Source organism: Rhinopithecus roxellana, chromosome 13 (assembly GCF_007565055.1).
Source record: "Rhinopithecus roxellana isolate Shanxi Qingling chromosome 13, ASM756505v1, whole genome shotgun sequence".
Classification (NCBI taxonomy): domain Eukaryota; kingdom Metazoa; phylum Chordata; class Mammalia; order Primates; family Cercopithecidae; genus Rhinopithecus; species Rhinopithecus roxellana.
In genome coordinates, this window is record NC_044561.1 from 7,615,575 (window position 1) to 7,639,009 (window position 23,435).

General features: G+C 41.2%; 1 protein-coding gene across 1 annotated transcript in view; it reads left to right on the forward strand.

Annotated features, from left to right (window-relative positions):
* The window catches only part of ATXN10 (ataxin 10), a 187,307-nt gene that overhangs the window by 9,043 nt on the left and 154,829 nt on the right, over positions 1-23,435 (forward strand). The window contains exons 2-5 of the mRNA XM_010366867.2: positions 9,863-10,054; positions 13,126-13,208; positions 20,751-20,847; positions 23,142-23,300. Coding sequence (XP_010365169.2) covers positions 9,863-10,054; positions 13,126-13,208; positions 20,751-20,847; positions 23,142-23,300 — 531 coding nt within the window. The remainder of the gene's footprint in view (positions 1-9,862; positions 10,055-13,125; positions 13,209-20,750; positions 20,848-23,141; positions 23,301-23,435) is intronic.

Consider the following 23,435-nt stretch of genomic DNA (forward strand, 5'->3'; position numbering starts at 1 on the left):
ATTCAATTATCTTAAATGCATGAAGTAGACAGGAAAGAGTTTGAGCCAGCCAATCAAAATAAATAAGGTTAGGATTGTGACCACCAGTACCCTCAGAGCAGAGTTTCTCAGCTCTTTCATTCTTCCAGTCTTTTGTAGTGGTCACTGGACCCAAGGGCTTGGTCACTGGACTGTGGGCAAGGACACTCAAAAGCAAAGGAATGGTGGGACTACCGCTAGGGCGCCCTGGGCCCTCTGATGGCCACAAGCTTAGAGAAGTTATTAGAATTAAAAAGATGATCTATAAATGAGGGATACTCTTTCATGATAGCTGTTGAGGAGTTTGTGTACTGCTTAGAACAGTCCCTGGCACCTAACAGACACAGTTTAAGTGTTAGCATTATCGTTGTTGGTGTCATTGTCATCATCATCATCAATGAGAATATTATAAAACTATGAAAAGACATTTAAAAAGACTTAAATGGTAAGATACACCATTGTATTATAGGAAACCTCAATGACAAAGACATCAATACTTCCTAAATTGACGTGTGGATTCAATGCCATTCATAATAAAACTGCAGCAGGGTTTTTGCTAGAAATTCACAAACTGATTTTCTAAGTTATATGAGAAACTCCTAGGTTTTCTCTTACTCTCTGAACTCTCATCCCTTTAAGGAGTGCAGTGGTGCTATCACAGTGCCACCATGCCCCACTAATTAAAAAAATTTTTTGGCCGGGCGCGGTGGCTCAAGCCTGTAATCCCAGCACTTTGGGAGGCCGAGACGGGCGGATCACGAGGTCAGGAGATGGAGACCATCCTGGCTAACACGGTGAAACCCCGTCTCTACTAAAAAATACAAAAAGCTAGCCGGGCGAGGTGGCGGGCGCCTGTAGTCCCAGCTACTCGGGAGGCTGAGGCAGGAGAATGGTGTAAACCCGGGAGGCGGAGCTTGCAGTGAGCTGAGATCCGGCCACCGCACTCCAGCCCGGGCGACAGAGCAAGACTCCGTCCCAAAAAAAAAAAAAAAAAAAAAATTTTTTTGGTAAAGATTAGGTTTCACTATGTTTCCCAGGCTGGTCTTGAACTCCTGGGCTCAAGTGATCTTCCACCTCAGCCTCCCATAGTGTTGAGATTACAGGTGTGAGCCACTGTGCCTGACACCTTTAAAGGTTTTTACATGAATCCTTTTCTGACTCCCCAGTTCTTAAGATCCTTTTCTGTGCCCTCAGCAAAATTCCCTGTATCCTGAACTTCTGTGAACACCCATTCATCTTCTTGATCTAAATGAAATATGACTTTGAGGACATGCCTTTCCAAGGGTTCTTGAAAGTGGCAGGCTGTTTTCTGTCCTGCACTCAGTGTAATGCTTGGCTCAAAGGTACGGTAGTTCACCGTGATTGTCATTGCTGCTTTCAGACCTTTTTTCCTCCATAGACCACTCCAACTTTTAATCTCATGACATCAAGGTATCACTTGTTCAATCACTATTGTAGTTAAGAGACCTGTGGGTCAGTCTACCTCATTCCTTGAAGAGTTTAGCCCTGGGTTCACTTTTCACTCTTACTTCTCCTGTCTTAAATCTCAGTTATTTCATTGTTTACATTGATTATTTTCATTATCCTGACCTCGAATTTCTTTGACTTTCTCTCAGTGAGCTTGACTTCCATTCCATCTCAGCCACCCACTGCCATACCTTACTTAGACTTTATCCATAACTGTAGCTGCCTTCTCCCACAATCTCAAGAGTCCCAATCCCTGTTTTATCTTTTCTTTAGGGCCCCTGCTCCATCAAGTCTTTAACCTCACCAGGACCTACAATCTTTTGACCCTATTTCCTATTTATTACCCCTTTTGTTCTTCATTCCCCTTCTTAATGTTCGCATTCCCATCTTGATCTGGCTTAGATCCATGGATGAGTAATAAGCATTTCTTTCTTTATGTACATCCTCAACTCCCCTGCCTCCTCTCTAAACTTTGTTATGTTTGCCTGGTAAAACTCCAGCTCTGGTCAAATGCCAACTTGTTTCCTTTGTGCCAGCACCCAAATAGCTGAACACGGCTAGAGAAAAACTTACAGCCGTGCAGACTGCTCTCACTTTAACTTGCTGATGACTCACTAAGGTGGCCCGTAGTGCTACCTGTCAGTCCCGATGTTTGCCCTGGTCCCTTGACTCTCCTGCTCCCTGAGTCAGATATTTCATGCCCCACTCTCTTCAAACCTCTATCCCCTCATCCTCACTCTCAGCTATTTCCTGAAAAAGAGGAGCAACTAGCAGATAATTTCCAGGAACTCTCATCACCCTCTCTGCCCACCTACTTGTATCTGCCTGTAACCTGCCTTTGCTTCTGTTCTGAGGATGAGCGGTCTTGCTCTGAATATAAGCTCCCCTTGGGTTTGCACTAAATTCCATTGCCTTTTGCACATATTGCTCCAGCAGTCTTCTTCCCCCCACCGCCGTAGAAATAATCAGTTTTACCCTTTCTATTGGATTGCACTCATCAGTTTATAGATCTGCTGTAACTTTTCCCATCCTAAGAAAAATCTCTCCCTCCATTTCCCTGAGTGATAATCCTTCCCGGATCTCAGAATTCAGTCCTCAGACCGCTTCTTTTTTCTGCCTATATTTACTCTCACAGTATTCTCACTCAATCTTGTGGCTTTAATAACTTCCGTTTGCTGGTGACTAACATTTTTCTTTAGCTGGACTTTTTTTTTTTTTGAGATAGGGTCTTGTTCCGTCATCCAGGCTGGAATGCAGGGGCACGATCTGCAGCCTTGACCTCCCAGGCATAAGCAGTTCTCCTGTCCCAGCCTCTCTTGTAGCTGAGACCACAGGGATCCACCACCACACCTGGCTATTTAAAAAAATTTTTTTTTGTAGAGATAGGATCTTACCATGTTGCCCAGTCTAGTCTTGAACTCCTGGGCTCAAGGGATCCTCCTGCCTTAGCCTCCCAAAGTGCTGGGATTACAGGCATGAGCCACCACACCCAGCTTAGCTAGACTTCTCTCCTGAATGCTAGACTTGTTTATTCACCTGACTGTTTCACATTCTACTTGTATTTCTCCTGATCCTCTCATCCACCAGATATCCTCAGAGTACTCTTCTTTGTTTCTGCAAACAATAAATACATCTTTCGGTTTATGTCTCAGGCTAAAGTTTTGGTGTCACCCTTCACTCCCCTTTTTTAGACATCTTCATAAGAATCCATCATCAAGTCCTATTGGCTCTATCTTTAAAATATCCAGAATTTGATTTCTATTTACCATATCTGCTGCTTTCCCTCTGCTCCAAAAACAGCCTCCTAACTGGTCTCCTGCTGTCTTCTCTTTCTCCCTTTAAGAGTAATTCTTTACAAAGCAGCCAAAGAGATCCTTTTAACACGTAAGTCAGATGATGTCACCCCTCTGCTCAGAACTTTCCGTGGGCCGGGTGCTGAGGCCAGGAGTTTGAGACCAGCCTGGCCAACATGGTGAAACCCCATCTCTATTAAAAATACAAAAATTTGCTGGGCATGGTGGCACATGCCTGTAATTCTACCTACTTGGGAGGCTGAGGCATGAGAATCGCTTTAACCTGGGAGGCGGGGGTTGCAGTGAGCTGAGATCCTGCCTGTGCACTCCAGCCTGGGCAACAGAGCAACTCTCAAAAGCAAAACAAAACAAAGAACCTTCCATGGCTTCACATCAGGATAAAAGCCACCGTCCTTCCATGGTCTGCTGTGCCTGTGCAGGGTAGCTCTGTCTGTCTTCTCTCTCCGAGTCTTACTTCTCTTTCTTTTTCTCACTGGGGTTCATTGAAGCCAGCTCTGACTTCCCCGTGACGTGCTCTGTATGCCTTTGCCTCTAGTCCAAGCTCTTCTCCCAGGAGGATGCATAGTTGGCTCCCTCACCTTTTTTGGATCTGTGCTCAAATACTACTTTTAAAATAAGGTTTAAATAATGTCTTATATGGAAAATCTCTCTCTAAGAATATAAAGACATTCTCTGTATATTTTCTTCCAAAGCCTTGCAATTTTGTCTTCCGTATATTCCTAAATCCACCTGGAGTTACTTTTTGGGTAGTGTAAGTGAGGATCCAATTCGGTTTTTTTTCCTTGGAGATTAACAGTTGTTAACAACGCGTCTTCGAGCACAGTCCATCTTCCCCAGGTGTTTAATGCTGTTGGATGCCATTTACCAAGTTACCATGTATACACAGTTCTGCTCTTGGGCTGTCTATTCTATTCCAGTGGTTGATTTTCTGCCTCTGTGCTAATTTCACCTTTTCTTAGCTTCTCTTTCTTTTCTTTTCATGTTTTTTAGAGGCAAGGTCTTGCTGCGTCACCCAGGCCAGAGTACAGTGTTGTGATAATAACTCACTACAGCCTTGAACTCCTGGGTTCAAGCAGTCCTGCCTCAGGCTCCTGAGTAGCTGGGACTACGAGGCACAGACCGTCAAGCCTAGCTAATTAAAACAAGTGTTTTTTTTTTTTTTTTTGTAGATACAGGGTTTTGCTATGTTAGGCAGATTCTTGAACTCCTGGCTTCTGCCTCTCAAAGCACTGGAATTATAGGCATGAACCACTGTGTCTGGCCTTCTTAGTTCCTTTCATTTAGCACAGTGCATTTGTTCTGATGAAAGATGAATTTTGAATGTGATGAGGACGGTGGGAAAGAGGAAGTGTGTGGTTTTTGAGGAGTGGGGAGAGGACTGGTATGTTTGGAGCCCTTTAAAGCAGGGGTTGCCAAACTATGGCCAGATCTGGCCCACTACCTGTTTGTTTTATGACCCACAAGTTTAGAATGGTTTTTTACATTTTTAAATGGTTGGGGAAATAATAAAATTTCATGACACATGAAAATTATATGAATTTAAAATTTTAGTTTGCACAAACAGAGTTTCATTAGACCCCAGCCATGTTCACTTGTTTAGGTGTTTCCCGTGGCTGTGTTTGTGCACTGGGGGAGTCGAGAGTGTGACAGAGGCTGTTTGGCCATCAGAGCTGGAAATACTCACTTTCTGACCCTTTACGGAAGAAGTTTGTGACCCTGAAAAATGGATTGGTCTGAATTGTCAGGACAGCTTCAGAATCCTGGATGTGACAGAAGAGGAGAGAAGAGTATAAAAAGAAGTTTGAGTTCTGCACAGATTTCAAAATTTTACCTTAGGCTGTTTGTGGCAGGAGATACAAATGTTTTTATTTTCTGTTGTTGTTCAATCCTGCCCAGTCAAATCAGCAAGATTTATGGTTTTAAATAACAACCAGTGGTTGTTATTTTAATCTCTGAACTTGTGAGTATTTTAATAGTTTTTCTCACTGTCAGTTGTTAAACTACTCTAAACCACATATGCCAGTTTTTAAGTAAATCTAAGGTATTAGAATAAATCTTTTAACAAGTATGAAGGTCTTAGTTGTAGCATTACAATCACTAGCATGTAGCTTTTTTTTTTTCAGTAGGAGGCCCCACCTGATGATTTAACTGTAAAATGTGAGTACATACAGTATATTGGACCTATCTAACCTGTTACATATAATCACAGGTAGTTTTAATTTTACTCAAACAGGACTTGCCAAGATTAAACCCTATAGATCTGTTCAAACTTGAAGGAAATGAAATTCTACCTTCTGTATAATTCTAAGGATTTTTTTTGTTCTGTACTGTAACATTTCATTTATACATTGTCTTCAGGGTATGCATTCCTTTCTAATAGGAATGTCTAATGGTTGAATTTTAATTGTTCTTGTAAGTACTTTCTGCCTTCTGTGAATGAAGTAGTTAAGCTTTTTAAAGTCTCTGTATTTTTTGTTAGTTTGGTTAAAGCAGAAATGACAGCAGTTATTAATAATGTTTGTAATATTGGAGTGATCTTTACTATTTCAGTGAGAGAAGGTAGAGATGTATAGAAGAGTTAAATGCTTTCATAATATTTACTGTTATTGAATAAAAGCCTCTTTGTTGATGTATTATATTGTATAAAAACATGGTGAATAGAAGCTATAGCTATTTATTGTATGACTCTAGAGGAAGAGTTTTACTGCCACCTTTTATAAAAGGAAACAGACATCTAAAACATGTTATTTGCTCTTAAGAAATTTAAACTACAGTTAATTGGGTTACAACTCCTCCGAGACCCGCAAGCATATTCACTGTATCATTTAATGGGAAAGGAGAAATTCGATGTTTGCTTGATAGCAATCATAAAGTATCTACATGATATTCACATCTTAAAATCTGACAAGTTTTTAAGTTTCTGAGTTGAGATTATATGGATTTCTTAATGGGAAGGGGGGGGGGTGAGCTGATGCCTCAGTTTCCCCTTCTTTCAGTTGCTGACTCAAAGAGCACTGATTTCACTGCCTGTGTCAGGCCTGATGCCTGGCTCTGAGCACAAGCTCTATAAGTGCTTGGATTACATAGCAAAGCTGTGATGCAGTCAGGGGCCACTTTTGAGTGTGTGAACAGTCTCATCACTGTTTAAAACTTGAACAAATTCAATTAGTGGGTGCCAATTCTGGGCCCTAGAGATATAGAAAAGAATAAGATAGTCTCTATTTTTCAAGGACTTAACAGTCTAGCTGGGGAGATAGGATAAGTAAATATTATTGGATGTGGACAAGTTATTCCAGTCTTATGAACAGAGCTCCAGGGCGACATAGAGGGAGCCTGTCTGTCTGGAAAAGTGGAGGAGTTTCACCAGGTCTGTGAGTTTTCCAAAGGTTTAAAAGGAGACGCAGGCCGGGCGCAGTGGCTCACGCCTGTAATCCCAGCACTTTGGGAGGCCGAGGCGGGCGGATCACGAGGTCAGGAGATTCAGACCAGCCTGGCCAACATGGTGAAACTCTGTCTCTACTAAAATATAAAAAAATTAGCCGGGCGTGGTGGCATGCACTTGTAGTCCCAGCTACTCGGGAGGCTGAGGCAGAATAATCGCTGAACCCGGGAGGCAGAGGTTGCAGTGAGCTGAGATCACGCCACTGCACTCCAGCCTGGGCAACAGAGCAAGACTCCATCTCAAAAAAAAAAAAAAAAAAAGGAGATGCAAATTTCTCCCAGGCAGAGGATTGGGAGATTTGGAGAGGACTTTCTTCTGGTGGTGGGATATGTTTGAGCAAAGACAGAAGATTGGCGAAATCGGGAGTTTTTAGGAATCCATGGTGTACAACCTGGGGAGAACATATGACAGTGATCACAGCCCCACATTATTTTTTCTTTATACCGCAAACGCGAATTATTGTGTGCCAAATAGATGCTGTCATGATTACTCTTTAGTCGCTATTAATAGTTATTTGGATTTCAGGAATCTTTTGGTTGGCCTTAGCTCAGTTAAATGCTTTTCATTTCGTTAAAATTATTATAAATGCATGGTGCATATATAACAAATTAACATGTAGCACTGGGGATTATTGACAGCATAGTTTATGAACTTAATATTTATTCTGTGGTCGGGATATCATTTTTCACGTTTTCTTTAAGAATATTGCTTTTCTTCTATCTTGTTTAGTCTGTACCATAGTTTGATTCCAAAGCTTCTGCTGTGCTAGATACCGATTTTGAGTAAAACAGATGTTAAGACTGTGAGGAATGACTTCAGGGAAGACCATTCACAGGGGAAAGAGGGTTCCCATGTGAGAGGCAGACAGCAAAGTGTCAGGTGAAAGAAATAATTCTCGCTGCTTTCTTACAGCTGTAAATACACATACCTAGTCATCTTAGTAGGAAAAGAGAGGCGTCATTGAAGCTTATTCAAGTTGCAGTGCTCTACTTTTATTTGACTGTAATATTAAATAATAAATGGCTTCAAAACTTCATGCAGATGGGGCAGATAGAGGTGATTAGATTTGTTCTTTGTCCTAGAAGTTGTGATCAGCCTTAGCATTCTTCATAGTGTTTTAAACTCCTGGGTATTTTCTTAGCTTATTAGTGTCTACAATATATTTGGTACTCCTTAAAGTTACCTTAAGAGTGTTAGTGAATCGGCTGGGTGTGGTGGCTCACACCTGTAATCCCAGCACTTTGAGAGGCCTGGCCAATATGGTGAAACCCTGTCTCTACTAAAAATACGAAAATCATCTGGGCGTGGTGGCGTGGGAGGCGTGGGTGGCGTGGGAGGCTGAGGCAGAAGAATCACTTGAACCCGGGAGGCGGAGGTTGCAGTGAGCTGAGATTGTGCCACTGCAACTCCAGCCTGGGCGACAGAGCAAAACTCCATCTCAAAAAAAAAAAAAAACAAAAAGTGTTAGTGAATATTCTTCTTATGGCAATGTTGTCACTACAAATGGCTTATATACTGGTTTCATACAGTTTATTGAGGCGGGATTAGTGCTGTACCTTTGAATTTTCATTTTGTAATTTGGTCACTCAGTTGCCGAGACACTGAGTCAGAGTTTCATTATCTACACTCAGAGGGCTGACTGGGGGAGACATAGACAAATTATTGTATGTGCAGTTTCCCAGTTTTTAATTATTTTATACTCTGCCTCTTTCCAAAACCAAATTTGAGATGCCTTAAAAAATAAACACGAGAAAAAGATCAGGGGGGAAATTACGGAGAGTGGAAAAGCCGGATAGAAAAAGTAAGGATTCATATTGTTTGGGTCATAAATTTGACTCCGGACTTAAGAAAGGCCCCAACAGAGAGAAACCGTAATAAATAATGTGAGTTCTATTGTCTGTTCGTAAGATAAAAACACACATCGCTTGGTGTATAAGAAGCTGTGGTACTGAAGTTCGAGAAGAGAAATGTTTCCTGTGGCCCCAGGAAAGGGGCCTCCATAGGTGCATAGGTGTCTTCTGCAGCAACTGAGCAGCACCGTAACCTGGGCAGCTCAGTGTCTGGAGTTCTGAGTGAACATGTGGCTCCCTGCTGGTCTGGCTCAATCCAAGGGTGAAAAGTAGGGCACTGTGAATCTACAGTGAGAGCAAAAGGAGAAAATTCATGTGGTCTGAATCATTTGGCATTTATAGAATCTCTTAAATTGTCCAATGTGGCAACTTTACTTCTAACATTAAAAGAGATTTGCTGTTTCTTTAGGGGATTTATGGAATGAGGAAGTTGGCTTGCATTTAGGTGCCATGTTGCACAAAAAATTCTTATCTTCAGAGCCCTGGAATGATAGCCAGTGCAGGCAGTACTCCTGGCATGAGAGGCACGCAGACTGAGATGCCCAGAGGGCACAGCCACACGTTCATCTTTCTCCCTGGGCATACATTCTTGGTGGAAGAACGGGCACACTTTACATTCTCCCTCCCTCCTTTCTCTCCCATCTATGTAGTTGACTGTGTAGAAGTTTGGTGTGTATGTTGTCAGCCTCACTGTGTCTACAGAGTAGATAAGTATCCTTGTCCTACAGGAATATTGTTTCTTATAACTGAACTTGGGTACATATTGGGTGACAGAGGACCGGACTGTATTCTCTGTCTGGAACATTAAATAAAGATACTGTGTTCTTCTGATGAAGGGCAAATCCATAAGCATGAATAGTCCCTGGAACTGGGATTTGGGTTGTCATGGGTAATAGAAGTACTTAGACCAGAGCGCTTCAGTTGGCTTTGAGGTTCTGCCAGTTATTGGCTGAATGAGTTGGGCAAGTTACTTACCATCTCTACTAACTTCACTTACCTTATCTGTACATGGAGAGGACAGTGTTAGCTTCATAAGGCTATTGCAAAGACTGAGATATGAGATAATACATGAAAAGGGACAAAAACAGTGTCTGCTGCATAGTAAGTGCTCAACATGTGTAGATCTTTTATTTGGTGTTGTAAATTAAGGAGCTAGAACAGATAAGCCTAGCCTACCTCCCCACGATGGTAGATAAAAGCAGTTTTCTGAGCAAGACATTTGGAAATCATAATCTTTTTTTCTGGTTTGTGATAATTTTATCCTTTTTCAGAGAAACAGCACCCAGGACTATCTTCCAAAGAGTTCTGGATATCCTAAAGAAATCCTCTCATGCCATTGAGCTTGCCTGCAGAGATCCATCCCAAGTGGAAAACCTGGCTTCCAGTCTGCAGTTAATAACAGAATGCTTCAGGTGTCTTCGCAATGCTTGCATAGAGTGTTCTGTGAACCAGAATTCAATCAGGTAGTTACACATGTACCTTGGATTCTGTTTCTTTGTATATGTGCATGCTGGTTCTGTCATTTGGTTTATCTGTTAGAAGTTGTTTTGGGCTGGGCGAGGTGGCTCATGCCTGTAATGCCAGCATTTTGGGAGGCTGAGGCAGGAGGATTGCTTGAGTCCAGGAGTTCAAGACCAGCCTGGGCAACATGGCGAGACCCTGTCTCTACAAATAAATACAAAAAGTTAGCTGGACATGATGGTGAGCACCTGTAGTCCCAGCTACTCAGGAGGCTGAAGTGGGAGGATTGCTCGGGCCAGGGAGAGGCAGAGGTTGCAGTAAGCTGAGATGATGCCGTTGCTCCAGACTGGGCCACGTTGTGAGACCCTGTCTCAGGAAAAAAAAAAAAAATGGCATAGTAGTATCACCCACCGTTACTGCAGGATTGCCCTTTACATCTGCGGGGAGAGGCCCTCTATAGGCCTTGCCATTGGAGTCTCTCTGACTAGTGTATAAAATAATAGAATGTGCTTAACATCAGGGGTTAGATTTCTTGTTTGTTTTTATCACATATTTTGAGGTATTTGGTTTTTCATAGTATTTTGAAGCTGATTTTGAGTCTTTGTTCCTAGATTTTACCTGCCTAAGTTTATATGTAGTTCTTGACCTCAGGTTGTAAACGTTTTAATTCCTTTTAATTATGTTACTCTTGTGTTTGAACAAGAAGCATATTTTGTAAATTTACAAGATGACCTGTCTTTCCTAAAGATCGTGTAAAGTTCCAAGCTCTGTTTCCCCTATTTTATGATGTGCACATTTTTAAAAGTAGTTAAAACATGAGCAGGTGAGCTGTCCAGTGCTCTTCTTTGCTTTTACATGTTACTGTCTCCTCCCAGAACCCAGCATCTTTCTTCTTTGATTTTGTGGAACCTGCTTTTTATTAAAAATTTTTACTTGAAGTCAGAAGCCACAAACAGGATGCTCACTTTCTTTCCTGGACTTGGATGTAGACAGAGCCTCCAGGCTTCCCTGTCACCGCTGTGACGGGTGAGCTTGGGCTGGTCCAGAAGCCATTTGAGGGACTGCCTTCGGTTAGACACATATACCTGAGGCTTTGATATGATTAATGAGATTTTTAACATCAAAGGAGAGAGGGTAAAAAGTAAGTCGTGTAACTTCAATACTAAACCAGACCTGCCATCCGTTTGCAGATAAATGGATAGAAACAATAATAATCTTGATAATAACAGTCAACATTCTAAAACCTAACTAGTTATATGCTAGAAGCATCTAGCCAGAAGGCTAGTTTCTTTTGTCCTTTTCCAGTCAGGAGGTGCTCTAGTGTGATGGAGAAGGAAAGGAGAGCCTTAGAACTGACTTTTGACTGTGGCTGGCAGATACACTTTGTGCTTGGCTAACCTTGGTGGGGAAGGGAGCGAGCATTTGTTGAGCCTGCCTTCGGCGTTGGGCTTTGTCCCAAGTGCTTTGCTTGTAGTATCTTCTTTAATTCTTAGAACAAACTCAAGAAATTTTTCCATTTTTACAAAAGAAGAAACTGTAACTTGGAGAGGTTAAATAACTTGTCTGAGAGTCACTTGTTAAGTGAGAGAGGCTGGGAACATTCTCTCCATATCCAGACATCTGACTTTAAAGCTTAAGCTCAAAAGCAGTCTGCCCTTACACTCAAAAGCAGTTTGGGCCGGGCACAGTGGCTCATGCCTGTAATCCCAGCACTTTGGGAGGCTGAGGTGGGCAGATCACCTGAAGTCAGGAGTTCGAGACCAGCCTGGCCAGCATGGTGAAACTCCATCTCTACTAAAAATAAAAAATTAGCTGGGTGTGGTGGCACACATCTGTAGTCCCAGCTACTCTGGAGGCTGAGGCAGGAGAATTGCTTGAACCAGGAAAGTGGAGGTTGCAGTGAGCCAAGATTGTACCACTGCACTTCAGCCTGGGCAACAGAGTGAGACTCTGTCTCAAAAAAAAAAAAAAAAAAAAAAAAAAATTGCAGTCTACCCTTGCTGTCCTGAGCCTTACACACTGGTCCTGTTGTGGCTGAGTGCTCCATCCTGACCCTGGACAGGTGACTTGGTCTTCCTGAGTATCAGTTTTCTCCTCTGTAAAACTGGGTAAGCAATGTCTTCCAGACAGGCTGGTTATGGGGTGTAAATGAGATTATTTATGTAAATGCCTAATGCAGATTGTGTGCTCAGTAAACTTTAAATGTTTCCTCCTCTGCCTCAGGAACGAATGTACAAGTTTATGTTAATACTTTCTTTCAAAGCAGTCAATTTTTATTTTCTTTTTTGAGTAATATATGCAAACTATAAAAATTCAAACATTACAAAAATAAATTCTATGACAAGTAAGTTATCGGTGGTCTTTTGGTAGGGCCAGCAAAGCAAGAGCTGTGCTGTTTGTGATAAGATCTTTTTGTTGCATGCAACTTATGGTTGGGCTGAAATGAAAAGGAACATTTAAGGGTGTTAATTTTTCTTCCCTACTCCGATTGTGTTACTATTCACTGTTGATTTTTAAAGGAAAATTTCAACCATTTAGGGCAGCAATTTTCAGAAAAGAATTTTCTAGTTAGAAATACAACAAAGATTCTAGTAAAGACTGTGGCCAAGCTTAACTAAGGCCAGTATTTCTGAGCCAGTCAAGATGCAGATTGCAACTAGTACCTATTTTTCTGATATTTTATTTTAAGTCGCTAAAGAAAGAGTTAATCAAAAGGTGTGATGCTATTAAGGCCTAGATCTTTTTACATCTTTGGCACTTTGTATGGACTAGGACTGCTTTTGCCAAGAATGCATGGAATGGGGTATAATACAATAAAGCAAAGAATCTGAGTCATGGGAAACTTCAGGAAGTGCTCAAAGAAAACTGTTGAAAGCAGTTGGCTCTGCATATAAATATAACCCCTACTGCTAGGGTTGCTATACTTTTCCTGTAAAGAGCCAGATAATAAATTTAGGCTTTGTAATCTCTATCAGATTTCTCAGCTCTCCCATTATAGTGCAAAAACAGCCATAGACAATATATGAATGAATGAACATGTCTAATTTTGTCTTTTTTTAAAAACTTGCTACAGGAACTTGGATACGATTGGTGTTGCTGTTGATTTGATTCTTCTGTTTCGTGAACTGCGAGTGGAACAGGAAGCTCTGTTGACAGGTAGCATACAATATAATTCATGGGTTATTTATATCTTTATAAAGGGTTCAAAACCAGTACTTTGAGTATTAACATCATTCTTTGGCCGGGCGCGGTGGCTCAAGCCTGTAATCCCAGCACTTTGGGAGGCCGAGACGGGCGGATCACGAGGTCAGGAGATCGAGACCATCCTGGCTAACACGGTGAAACCCCGTCTCTACTAAACATTACAAAAAAAAAAACTAGCCGGGCGAGGTGGCGGGCGCCTGTAGTCCCAGCTACTTGGGAGGCTGAGGCAGGAGAATGGCGGGAACCCAGGAGGCGGAGCTTGCAGTGAGCTGAGATCCGGCCACTGCACCCCAGCCTGGGTGACAGAGCAAGACTCCATCTCAAAAAAAAAAAAAAAATCATTCTTTGAAACACATGTTCTGTATTTCATGAGATAGGGAAACTTTAATAGTGAAATATTAAAGAATTATAAAGTTGTAACAACTTCCCTTCCTGAATGGCTGAATTTTGTTCCTTTCACATTTGTGTGTTGAAGTCTGTCTGTTCGAGTTGCTATAACAAAATGCCTTAGGCTGGGTAGTTTATAAACAACAGAAATGTATTGCTTACAGTTCTGGAGGCTGGAAAGTCCAAGATTAAGGTCCCAGCAGGCTGGGTGTTTTGCGAGGGCTGCTCTTGTCTTCGTAGATGGTGCCTCTTGCTTTGTTCTCCTATGGTGGAAGGTGGAAGGCAGAAGGCGCAAACAAGCTCCCTGGGCCCCTTTTATGAGGGCACTAATCCCATTCACGAGGGCTCCACCATCATAACCTAGTCACTTCCCAAAGGCTCCATCTTATATTGGCATGTTGGGGATTAGATTTCAGCATAGGAACTTTGGAGGGGCACAGATATTCAGATCACAGCATGGTCCTAACCCCCAGTACCCAGAATGTGACTGAATTTGGAGAGAGGATCTTTAAAGAGGTAATTAAGGTAGTTAAGGTCAAATGGGGGTGTATGACTGGTGTCCTCATAGGAAGAGGAAATTAGAACATGGCCATGCACAGAGTAAAGACCATGTGAAGACACAGGGAGAAGATGACCATCTACAGGCCAAGGAGAGAGACCTCAGAAGATACCAGCCCTGTTGACACACCTCTAACCACAGAACTGTGTAAAAATAAATGTCTGTTGTTTAAGCCGCCCAGTCTGTGGTAAGACTAATAGACAATCTTTTAATATTTATGAACGTGACAGGCCCTGGTCTAGGTTTTGGGTGTGATTCAAACAGTGACAAAAACAGACAAAAAAATCTCTGCCCTTAGAGAGCTCACATTCCTTTGAGGGGAGCCACATGTTAAGTGTCTAAGCCAAATATCTAGTGTGATGAAAATGGAACTTAGCTCTGATTGTTAATGGTTGTTGACGTGGGATTAAGAGAAACACCAAGCTTCTTTCAGCTCATTAATAGAATGGTTTTGGTCTTTGTTCTTCTAGCATCAACACCTTTCCATTGGACAGTGGTTGCTATCTTAACATAATGTTAAAAAAAACATAGATTTTTAATATATGATCTCTTTGTCCCAGGAATTGAAATACTTTATGGGTAAACCTAAATTATTTGATAAGAAAATCTTAATGTAGGCTGGGTGCCGTGGCTTATGCCTATAATCCTAGCACTTGGAGATGCCGAGGTGGACAGATTGCTTGAGCTCAGGGGTTCAAGACCAGCCTGGGCAACATGGTGAAACCCCGTTTCTAAAAAAATACAAAGACTGGGTGCAGTGGCTCATGCCTGTAATCCCAGCACTTTGGGAGGCTGAGGCGGGCGGATCACTTGAGGTCAGGAGTTCAAGACCAGCCTGGCCAACATGGTGAAACCCCATCTCTACTAAAAATACAAAAATTAGCTGGGCGTGATGGAGCATACTTGTAATCCCAGCTACTTGGGAGGCTGAGGCAGGAGAATCGCTTGAACCCAGGAGGCGGAGGTTGTAGTGAGCCGAGATCATGCCACTGCACTCCAGCCTGGGTGACAAGAGCGAAATTCTGTCTCAAAAAAAAAAAAAAAGAAAAAATAATCGGGCATGGTGGCACACACCTATAGTCCCAGCTACTTGGAGGCTGAAGTAGGAAGATCGCTTGAGCCTGGGAGGTGGAAGTTGTAGTGAGCTGAGATCATGCCATTGCACGTCCAGCCTGGGTGACAGAGCAAGACCCTGTCTCAAAAACAGAAGAACAAAAAAACAAAAGAAAAACACCCTAGAAAATTTTAATGTAGGCCGGGCGCGGTGGCTCAAGCCTGTAATCCCAGCGCTTTGGGAGGCCGAGGCGGGCGGATCACAAGGTCAGGAGATCGAGACCATCCTGGCTAACATGGTGAAACCCCATCTCTACTAAAAAATACAAAAAAACTAGCTGGGCGAGGTGGCGGCTCCTGTAGTCCCAGCTACTCGGGAGGCTGAGGCAGGAGAATGGTGTGAACCCCGGAGGCGGAGCTTGCAGTGAGCTGAGATCCGGCCACTGCACTCCAGCCTGGGCGACAGAGCGAGACTCCGTCTCAAAAAAAAAAAAAAAAAAAGAAAATTTTAATGTAAATTTCCAGTTGGATAAGTTAGATGTGCTAGATTATAGGTTAAATTTCATTGTTGTAATAACGTCTTTACCTTGTAATTCAATGGCTATCCTTGAAATGAGAAATCTCTAGTTGCATTTAAAATATAATTTGACTTATAAAAATTGTTTTATATACAGCTTTAATGCCTGTACTTCGCATATAACATGAGGCATGTTTCTTTTTTTTTTTTTGAGACGGAGTCTTAACTCTGTTGCCCAGGCTGGAGTGCAGTGGTGCAATATTGGCTCACTGCAACTGCCGCTTTCCCCCGGGGTTCAAGCGATTCTCCTGCCCCAGCCTCCCGAGGAGCTGAGATTACAGGCACCTGCCACAGTGCCCGGGTAATTTTTTGTGTGTGTTTTTTTTAGTAGAGATGGGGTTTCGCCATTTTGACCAAGCTGGTCTTGAACTCCTGACCATGTAATCCACACGCCTCGGCCTCCCAAAGTGCTGAGATTACAGGCGTGAACCACCGCGCAGCCACATGAGGCATATTTCTATTGATGTTAATATGTGTGCTTCTCTTGGTAGATAGACAAGAACTAGAGGTGACGGTCTTATTTCACAGGTGAAATAGGCTTAATTAGCGTGTTAGAGCCACTGCCTGGCTTGGTTTAATTTCTGTGATTTCCTAGTGTTTTCATTTTAAACTCAATTTGCTAAAAATTCTTGGATCTTGCTATTTGATTTTGAAGTATTCTTTTAGGAAATGGTAATTAAAAATTAATTACTTTCTTTAAGAATTTACACATAAAGTGCACTGCCACTTTTTTTGAGCGTTAGTAGTTTCTAAAATAGTCTCAAGAAATTGAAAGGATGTAGGATTTAGTTGTGAAATGTTTTTATGATATTATATATTTAAAGATACTTCTGTAGCTCCATTTTATAATAAAATGGAAGCATCAGTACTCAAAATTAGGGAATTATAAATTAGCAGTAAAGTCCGTGTTTCACTGCGTCACTTGAGAAGTCAGCTGTTTTGAGGTCTCTGTGTGGTATAGTAATTGAGAAAGAGAGTTCAGAATGTACCGTGTTTCATAATTGACGATCCTGATGGGGCGGGCAGTGTGGCGCTCCAGAGCTGCAGTGCTGTGGTGGGCAGAAGGAGGTTTCTCTTTTAATGATATATCCTAAATAAAGAAGCAAAGGGGAAGTGCCGTACAAATGCTGTGATTAAATAACTATTAGAGTGGAGCCAGCCCCTCCACCATGTGCTGGATTTCATCGCCACCTGCCCACGCAGAAGCTTTTCTCCTGAAATTATCCCCTTGCTCTCAGGCAGCCTCTGTTTTTTTCCTCTTGACTCCATCATTTTCATCAGCATATAATATGCTCTCCCATTTTTCATTTAAAAAATCTTCTTTTGACTCCATGTCCCCCTCAGTCTCGTTTTTCTCGTTTTTCTGCTCTATCCCAAATGTGCCACAAAAGATGTATTTAGTTTTTACAATATATGGCAAAAGATTATTTCATTCTTCACAGGATTTTCACTGAAGCAGGTAGATGACCTAAGAAAAAATTTAATGGAGCAGATACCTGAAACTACTTTTTTTTTTTTTTTTTTGAGATGGAGTCTCGCTCTGTCGCCCAGGCTGGAGTGCGGTGGCGCGATCTCAGCTCTCTGCAAGCTCTGCCTCCCGGGTTCACGCCATTCTCCTGCCTCAGCCCCCTGAGTAGCTGGGACTACAGGAGCCCGCCACCATGCCCTGTTAAATTTTTGTAATTTTAGTAGAGATGGAGTTTCACCGTCTTATCCAGGATGGTCTCGATGTCCTGACCTCGTGATCCACCTGCCTCGGCCTCCCAAAGTGCTGGGATTGCAGGCATGAGCCACCGCGCCCGGCCACCTGAAACTACCTTTATGAACCAGTTTGTCATTGAGGAGTAAATTGGTTATTTGGTTACTAGCTTGGCTATTCACTCATATTCCTAGTTTGAGAGGGTAGATTCTTAAAGACCTGTTACCTGTTAGCTGTATTAAGAGTTGTTCTTAACTTAGGTAGTTGCATTTATATGAGTTTAATTATTTTTTATTGATCTGAGATTCACATGTTGTTAACCATTTAAAAGTGAACAATCGAGTGGCATTTAGTTCATTCACAGTATTGTGCAACTACCATCTCTACCTAATTAAATTGTTTTTTTTTTTTTGAGATGGAGTTTCGCTCTTGTTGCCCATGCTGGAGTGCAATGGCACAATCTTGCCTCACTGCAATCTCCGCCTCCCAGCTTCAAGTGATTCTCCTGCCTCAGCCTCCTGAGTAGTTGGGATTACAGGCGCCAACCACCACGCCTGGCTAATTTTTGTATTTTTAGTAGAGACGGGGTTTCACCACGTTGGCCAGGCTGGTCTTGAAGTCCTGACCTCAGGCGAGCCACCCACCTCGGCCTCCGAAAGTGCTGGAATTACAGGCATGAGCCACTGCGCCCAGCCTGAAAATCACCCCCAAAAGGATACCCTGTTTTCATTGAGCAGTTGCTCTCTTTCTGCCTCCCCGTAGCCCCTGGCAACCATTACTTTGCATTCTGTCTCTGTAGATTTACGTACTCTGGATATTTCATATAAATGGAATCATAGAACTAATATGTGACCTTTGGTATCTGACTCCTTTCACTGAGCATAATGTTTTTAAGGTTCATCCACCTTGTAGTGTGTATCATGACTTCGTTCCTTTTTATGGTGGAATAATACTCTGTGGTGTTGATGCATCATCTTTTGTTTATCCATTCATCGTTTGTTGGACATTTAGGTTGTTTCCACCTTTTGGCTATCATGAGTAATGCTGTTGTGAACATGCTGGTACATGCATTTGTTTATCTCTTTTTAATTCTTTTGGGTGTACACCTAGGAATAGAATTGCTGGGTCATATGGTAACTTTGTGCTTAACATTTAAGAGCTGTCGGACTTTTCCATAGCAGCTGAATCATATTACTTTTTGCCAACACTGTATGAATGTTCCCATTTCTTGCATCCTTACTGACTATTTCTGTGTTGTAGTCATCCTGTGGATGTGAAGTGGGGGTACTTCATTGTCGTTTTGATTTGCGTTTCCTAAATGATCACGTACTTACTGGCCATTTGTAAATCTTTGGAGAAATGTCTGTATGAGTCCTTTGTCCAGTTTTTAATTGATCTGTTTGTGTCTATTTCTTGTAGAGTTGTAAAGGTTTTCTATATATTGTAGATACTTGGGGTGATATTGAATCTATAGATCAATTTGGTAAGAATTGCCATCTTAACACTATTGAGTTTTCAAGTTCATGAATATGGAACATCTCTCCATTTATTCAGGTCTTATTTAATTTTTCAGTTGTGTTCCTATTTAGTAGATGGCTTGTGTTTGGCCACAGATATTATTGGAAGGATATTATTGAGGCCAGAAGGAAAATGGAAAGGAAGTAATATTTCTCATCACCTTGAAAATGGCAGCCAGTGAAATGACTGAATTTTAGTTGGAATTCAACAATGAAATTTGGATTCAGCAGTGAAACTTGGAAAAAATTTTACGGTGTGTTAGTTCAAACCTACTACAAATAATCTTTTAAATAAAAGTATTCTGGTTTCTAACAAAGTGCCTGTACTCTGTTGACTCTTTTTCTGTGAGAACTTTTTTCTGGGTAGATTTTTTAGCAGGGTATGTGTGCCAGTTTTTTGTTACCACACTTGAGGTAAGAACTGTAATTACATTGTCAAAATAATATTTAGAGTATTATTTTCAGGGAATAATTGCAGTGGTGTGACGAATGTATTATGCTCATCAAATCTTATGTAAACACAAGCATGAGTTACTTTAATTGAGTTATTGGTGTTGTTTTTAGCCTTTATTCTTTCTTAATCTGTAAAAATAATGTTGGGATTTTTGGGGGTCTTCATAACATTTGCAGTATTTACATAAAGGTCAGTTGATAAGCTGTTTGGTAAAGTAAACTGTCATTTGTAACTGTCTGGGGTTTTCTTTTCTTATGTCTAGGACGTCTTTAAGCCTTTTCCTTTTCAGAATTGTGTTCTGATCCCGAGCATTAATCTTAGGTGCCTGATGAGTTGTTGGGTCAGTTGGTGTTCAGATCAACCTATACTGTTGGCTTTTTGCATGTTAAGTTTTACACAGATTTGAGTGTTAATATTCCAAAATATTCAGTAGAAATCTTTTTTTTTTTTTGAGATGGAGTCTCTGGGTCTGTCTCCCAGGCTGGATGCAGTGGCTTGATCTCAGCTCACTGGAACCTCTGCCTCCTGGGTTCAAGCAGTTCTCCCTGCCTCAGCCTCCTGAGTCGCTGGGATTACAGGCGCCCGCCACCACGCCCAGCTAATTTTTGTATTTTTAGTAGTGACGGGGTTTCACCATGTTGGTCAGGCTGGTCTCCAACTCCTGACCTCAGGTGATCCGCTCCCCTCCCCTGCACCTCGTCTTCCCAAAGGACTGGGATTATAGGTATGAGCCTCTGCACCCAGGCAATAAGTTAATCAATTTTGTATGTAGAGTATATTGTTTTGGTAAGGCGTATTAACTTTTTTTTTTTTTTTTTTTTTTTTTTTATTGAGACAGAGTCTCACTCTGTCTCCCAGGCTGGAGTGCAGTGGCATGATCTCAGCCCACTGCAACCTCTGCCTCCCAGGTTCAAGCAATTCTCATGCTTCAGCCTCCTGAGTAATTTTTTGTACTTCTAGTAGAGATGGGGTTTCAGCATATTGGCCAGGCTGGTCTCCAACTCCTGGCCTCAAGTGATCCACCCGCCTTGGCCTCCCAAAGTACTGGGATTGCAGGCATGAGCCACCGCACCCAGCCATGGCATATTCATGTTATTCCCAAAGTGACCTTGTGGAGAGAGACCTTAATTTTTACAAGAAGCAAGCAGAAACTTCCTGTTTAATAACATGGAGAATGTTTCTTAAGATGTATTTATTTATTGTGTTTAATCATTTATTTATGTATTTTAAACTTTTATATATTCTTAGCTTTTCGCTGTGGCCTGCAGTTTTTAGGCAACATTGCCTCACGGAATGAAGACTCCCAGTCTATTGTTTGGGTACATGCTTTCCCAGAACTATTTTTGTGAGTATATTGATAAGAATGTTTCTAACTTGTGAGAAGATTGTGGTTATATTTTTCCATTTTATATAAAGTTCGAAAAGTAACCCTCTGTAATAGAGTTCAGGATAGTAGTTGTTCTTGGTGGGTGGGTGCCAGCTGGGAGAGGGCACTAGGGAAACACCTGGGTCCTGGAAGTGTTCGTCTGTATCTTGACCTTAGTGGTGGCTCCATGAATGTGTACATATCCAAACTTTGTTCACTGAGCTGTATGTACACTTAAGATTTGTGCCCTTGCTTGTATATCAGTTTACTTTTACGAAAATAAAAGTCATGGATAAAGTAAGTAATATTGTTAAGGACACTGAAATTTATAAGAAGCACAATTAAAATAAAACATCAAAATATGGGCAGTGAATTAAAATTCTTTATGTATTGAATACTGATATGTTCAGCACAATGCTGTATGTTTTGGAAAGTAAGAAGAAGATGTGGATAAACAATCAGTTTATCCGTGTAAGAAATGGGTAACCAGTCCGTTTATCAGTGTAAGATGTGGGTAACCATTCCATTTATCCGGATCGGATCCTGGTACTTTTTCTGGTGATTCTACTTTTTAAAAACCAGCTCTGTACATAAGAAATTGAGCGTTGAGGTAAAAGGTGAGCAGGCGATAGAGTCATTATACCTAGTATGAAAGGCACAGTCTGGGAGTGGGAGGCCTGGCTTCGAATGCAGGCTTTGGTGCCAATGAATGGGGTAACTCTGGTGGTTGCAACAGTATAAGCAGCACAGCAGGGCAGCAGCTGTTGTGTACCTACCCTGAACTGGGCATTATCTGTATATTTCTTCTGTTCTCACAATAGCCTGCAGAGTAAGTGTTACTGTCTCCCCATCTGGACAGATGAGAGACCTGAAGCTTATCACTGGTAAATGGCAGAGCTAGAGTTTAAACCCATTGCTGCCATCTGGATCCAAAGCCTGTGCTCATTGTAAACACTGTGCTGCTTACATTCCGTGCCGGCCTTCCTGGTTGTACAGCTTTCCTGGGCTCCTCTGTGAAGTTTAGCGTTAAGATTGGATAAACTCTAGAAGCTCATGGAATTTCTCAAATTCCTGCAAATAATTAAAAGTTGAAGGTGTATATATATTCGTGCTATATATATATTAATGATATTTGAGCTTAGGTGGAAGAAGAGAATTATGAAATTCAAGCTACAGAAATAGACATTGCTTATTTTTGAGAATTCATTCCCTTAAAACATTTTGGACACCTAATATCTGCCAGGTTGTGGGATAGATGATTAGAATACGGTGGTAACTTATATATTCGTTATTCTTGAAGATTTCATTTTTTGGTCAGGGAGATAAAGGAACAGGCACGTACGTTGTGATGTAAGAACTAAGGTAATTAGGGTAAATCCAGGGTATAATGGAAAGACAAGGGAGAGGCTTAAGTGTAGGACAGTCAGAGAAGTCTTAACAGTTTACATGTTGCTTTTAGATCTCATTTGATCGTCATAAAAATCCTATGAAATAGAGAAGGTTTTGTTATTGTATTTTATTTTTTAACCAGAAAACAAGCTAAGAGAGGTTCTTTGCCTTCACTCTTTATGCATTTATGGGACAGATATAACCAAATTTGAATTCCAGTTTTGTCAGGTGCTTGCTTTGTGCTATTGGCCAAGTGAAGCTAACAAATTCTGTATCTGAAATATATGAATAATATCTCCTTCAGAAGAGTATTATGAAGTTTAACTGAAAAGCAAAATCCTGCCATATTGCATAACACATGATATAATTGGCAATCAATATGTCAGTGACCTTCCCCAGGCCACCTGGCTGATAGCTAGAGGAGCTAGGAGTTATAGCGAGGCTCCTGACTCCAAATTCTATTTCTTGCTCCACTGTACCATCTCTCCTGTAGGCATCTTGTCCCTAAGGACTATTAAAGCAGTGCCAGCAGTCATTGAGGATATCATTTTGTACCTGTTGGTTTTTTTCTAACAAGAATGAACATTTTAATGTTTTATAAATGTAATCATTTTAATCTTTATCTCTAATGGTAAGTTATTTGCTTTTTGCCTTCTGAGTTCTATGTCAACTTCAACTTTAATATTTTGGGTACTTTTTATTGTGACTAAGTTTATATTTACTATTTTTACAGTAAATAATTTACTTATTTTAAAGTGCTATAATTCTCCCTTAAATCCTCAAAAGTATTAGTATGTAGTGAATTTGCCAATGGTATTACTGTTATTTTTGTGTTTTATCACATTATTAAATTGGGCTAACAGTCTCATTTCCTTGTTTGGAAGGTCTTGCTTAAATCATCCGGACAAAAAAATTGTTGCCTACTCTTCAATGATTTTGTTTACATCCCTTAATCATGAAAGAATGAAAGAACTGGAAGAAAACCTCAATATTGCAATTGATGTCATAGATGCTTACCAAAAACATCCTGAATCAGAATGGCCGTAAGTATCTTGTTAGAAATTTGATTGCTTTAGGACATCCTGACAGATCACTTTCCTTGCAGAGGTTTTAAGTAAAAATTTGGGCATTGTGATAATTGAACAATAAGTTAAAACTTAACATGTATTGACAAAATT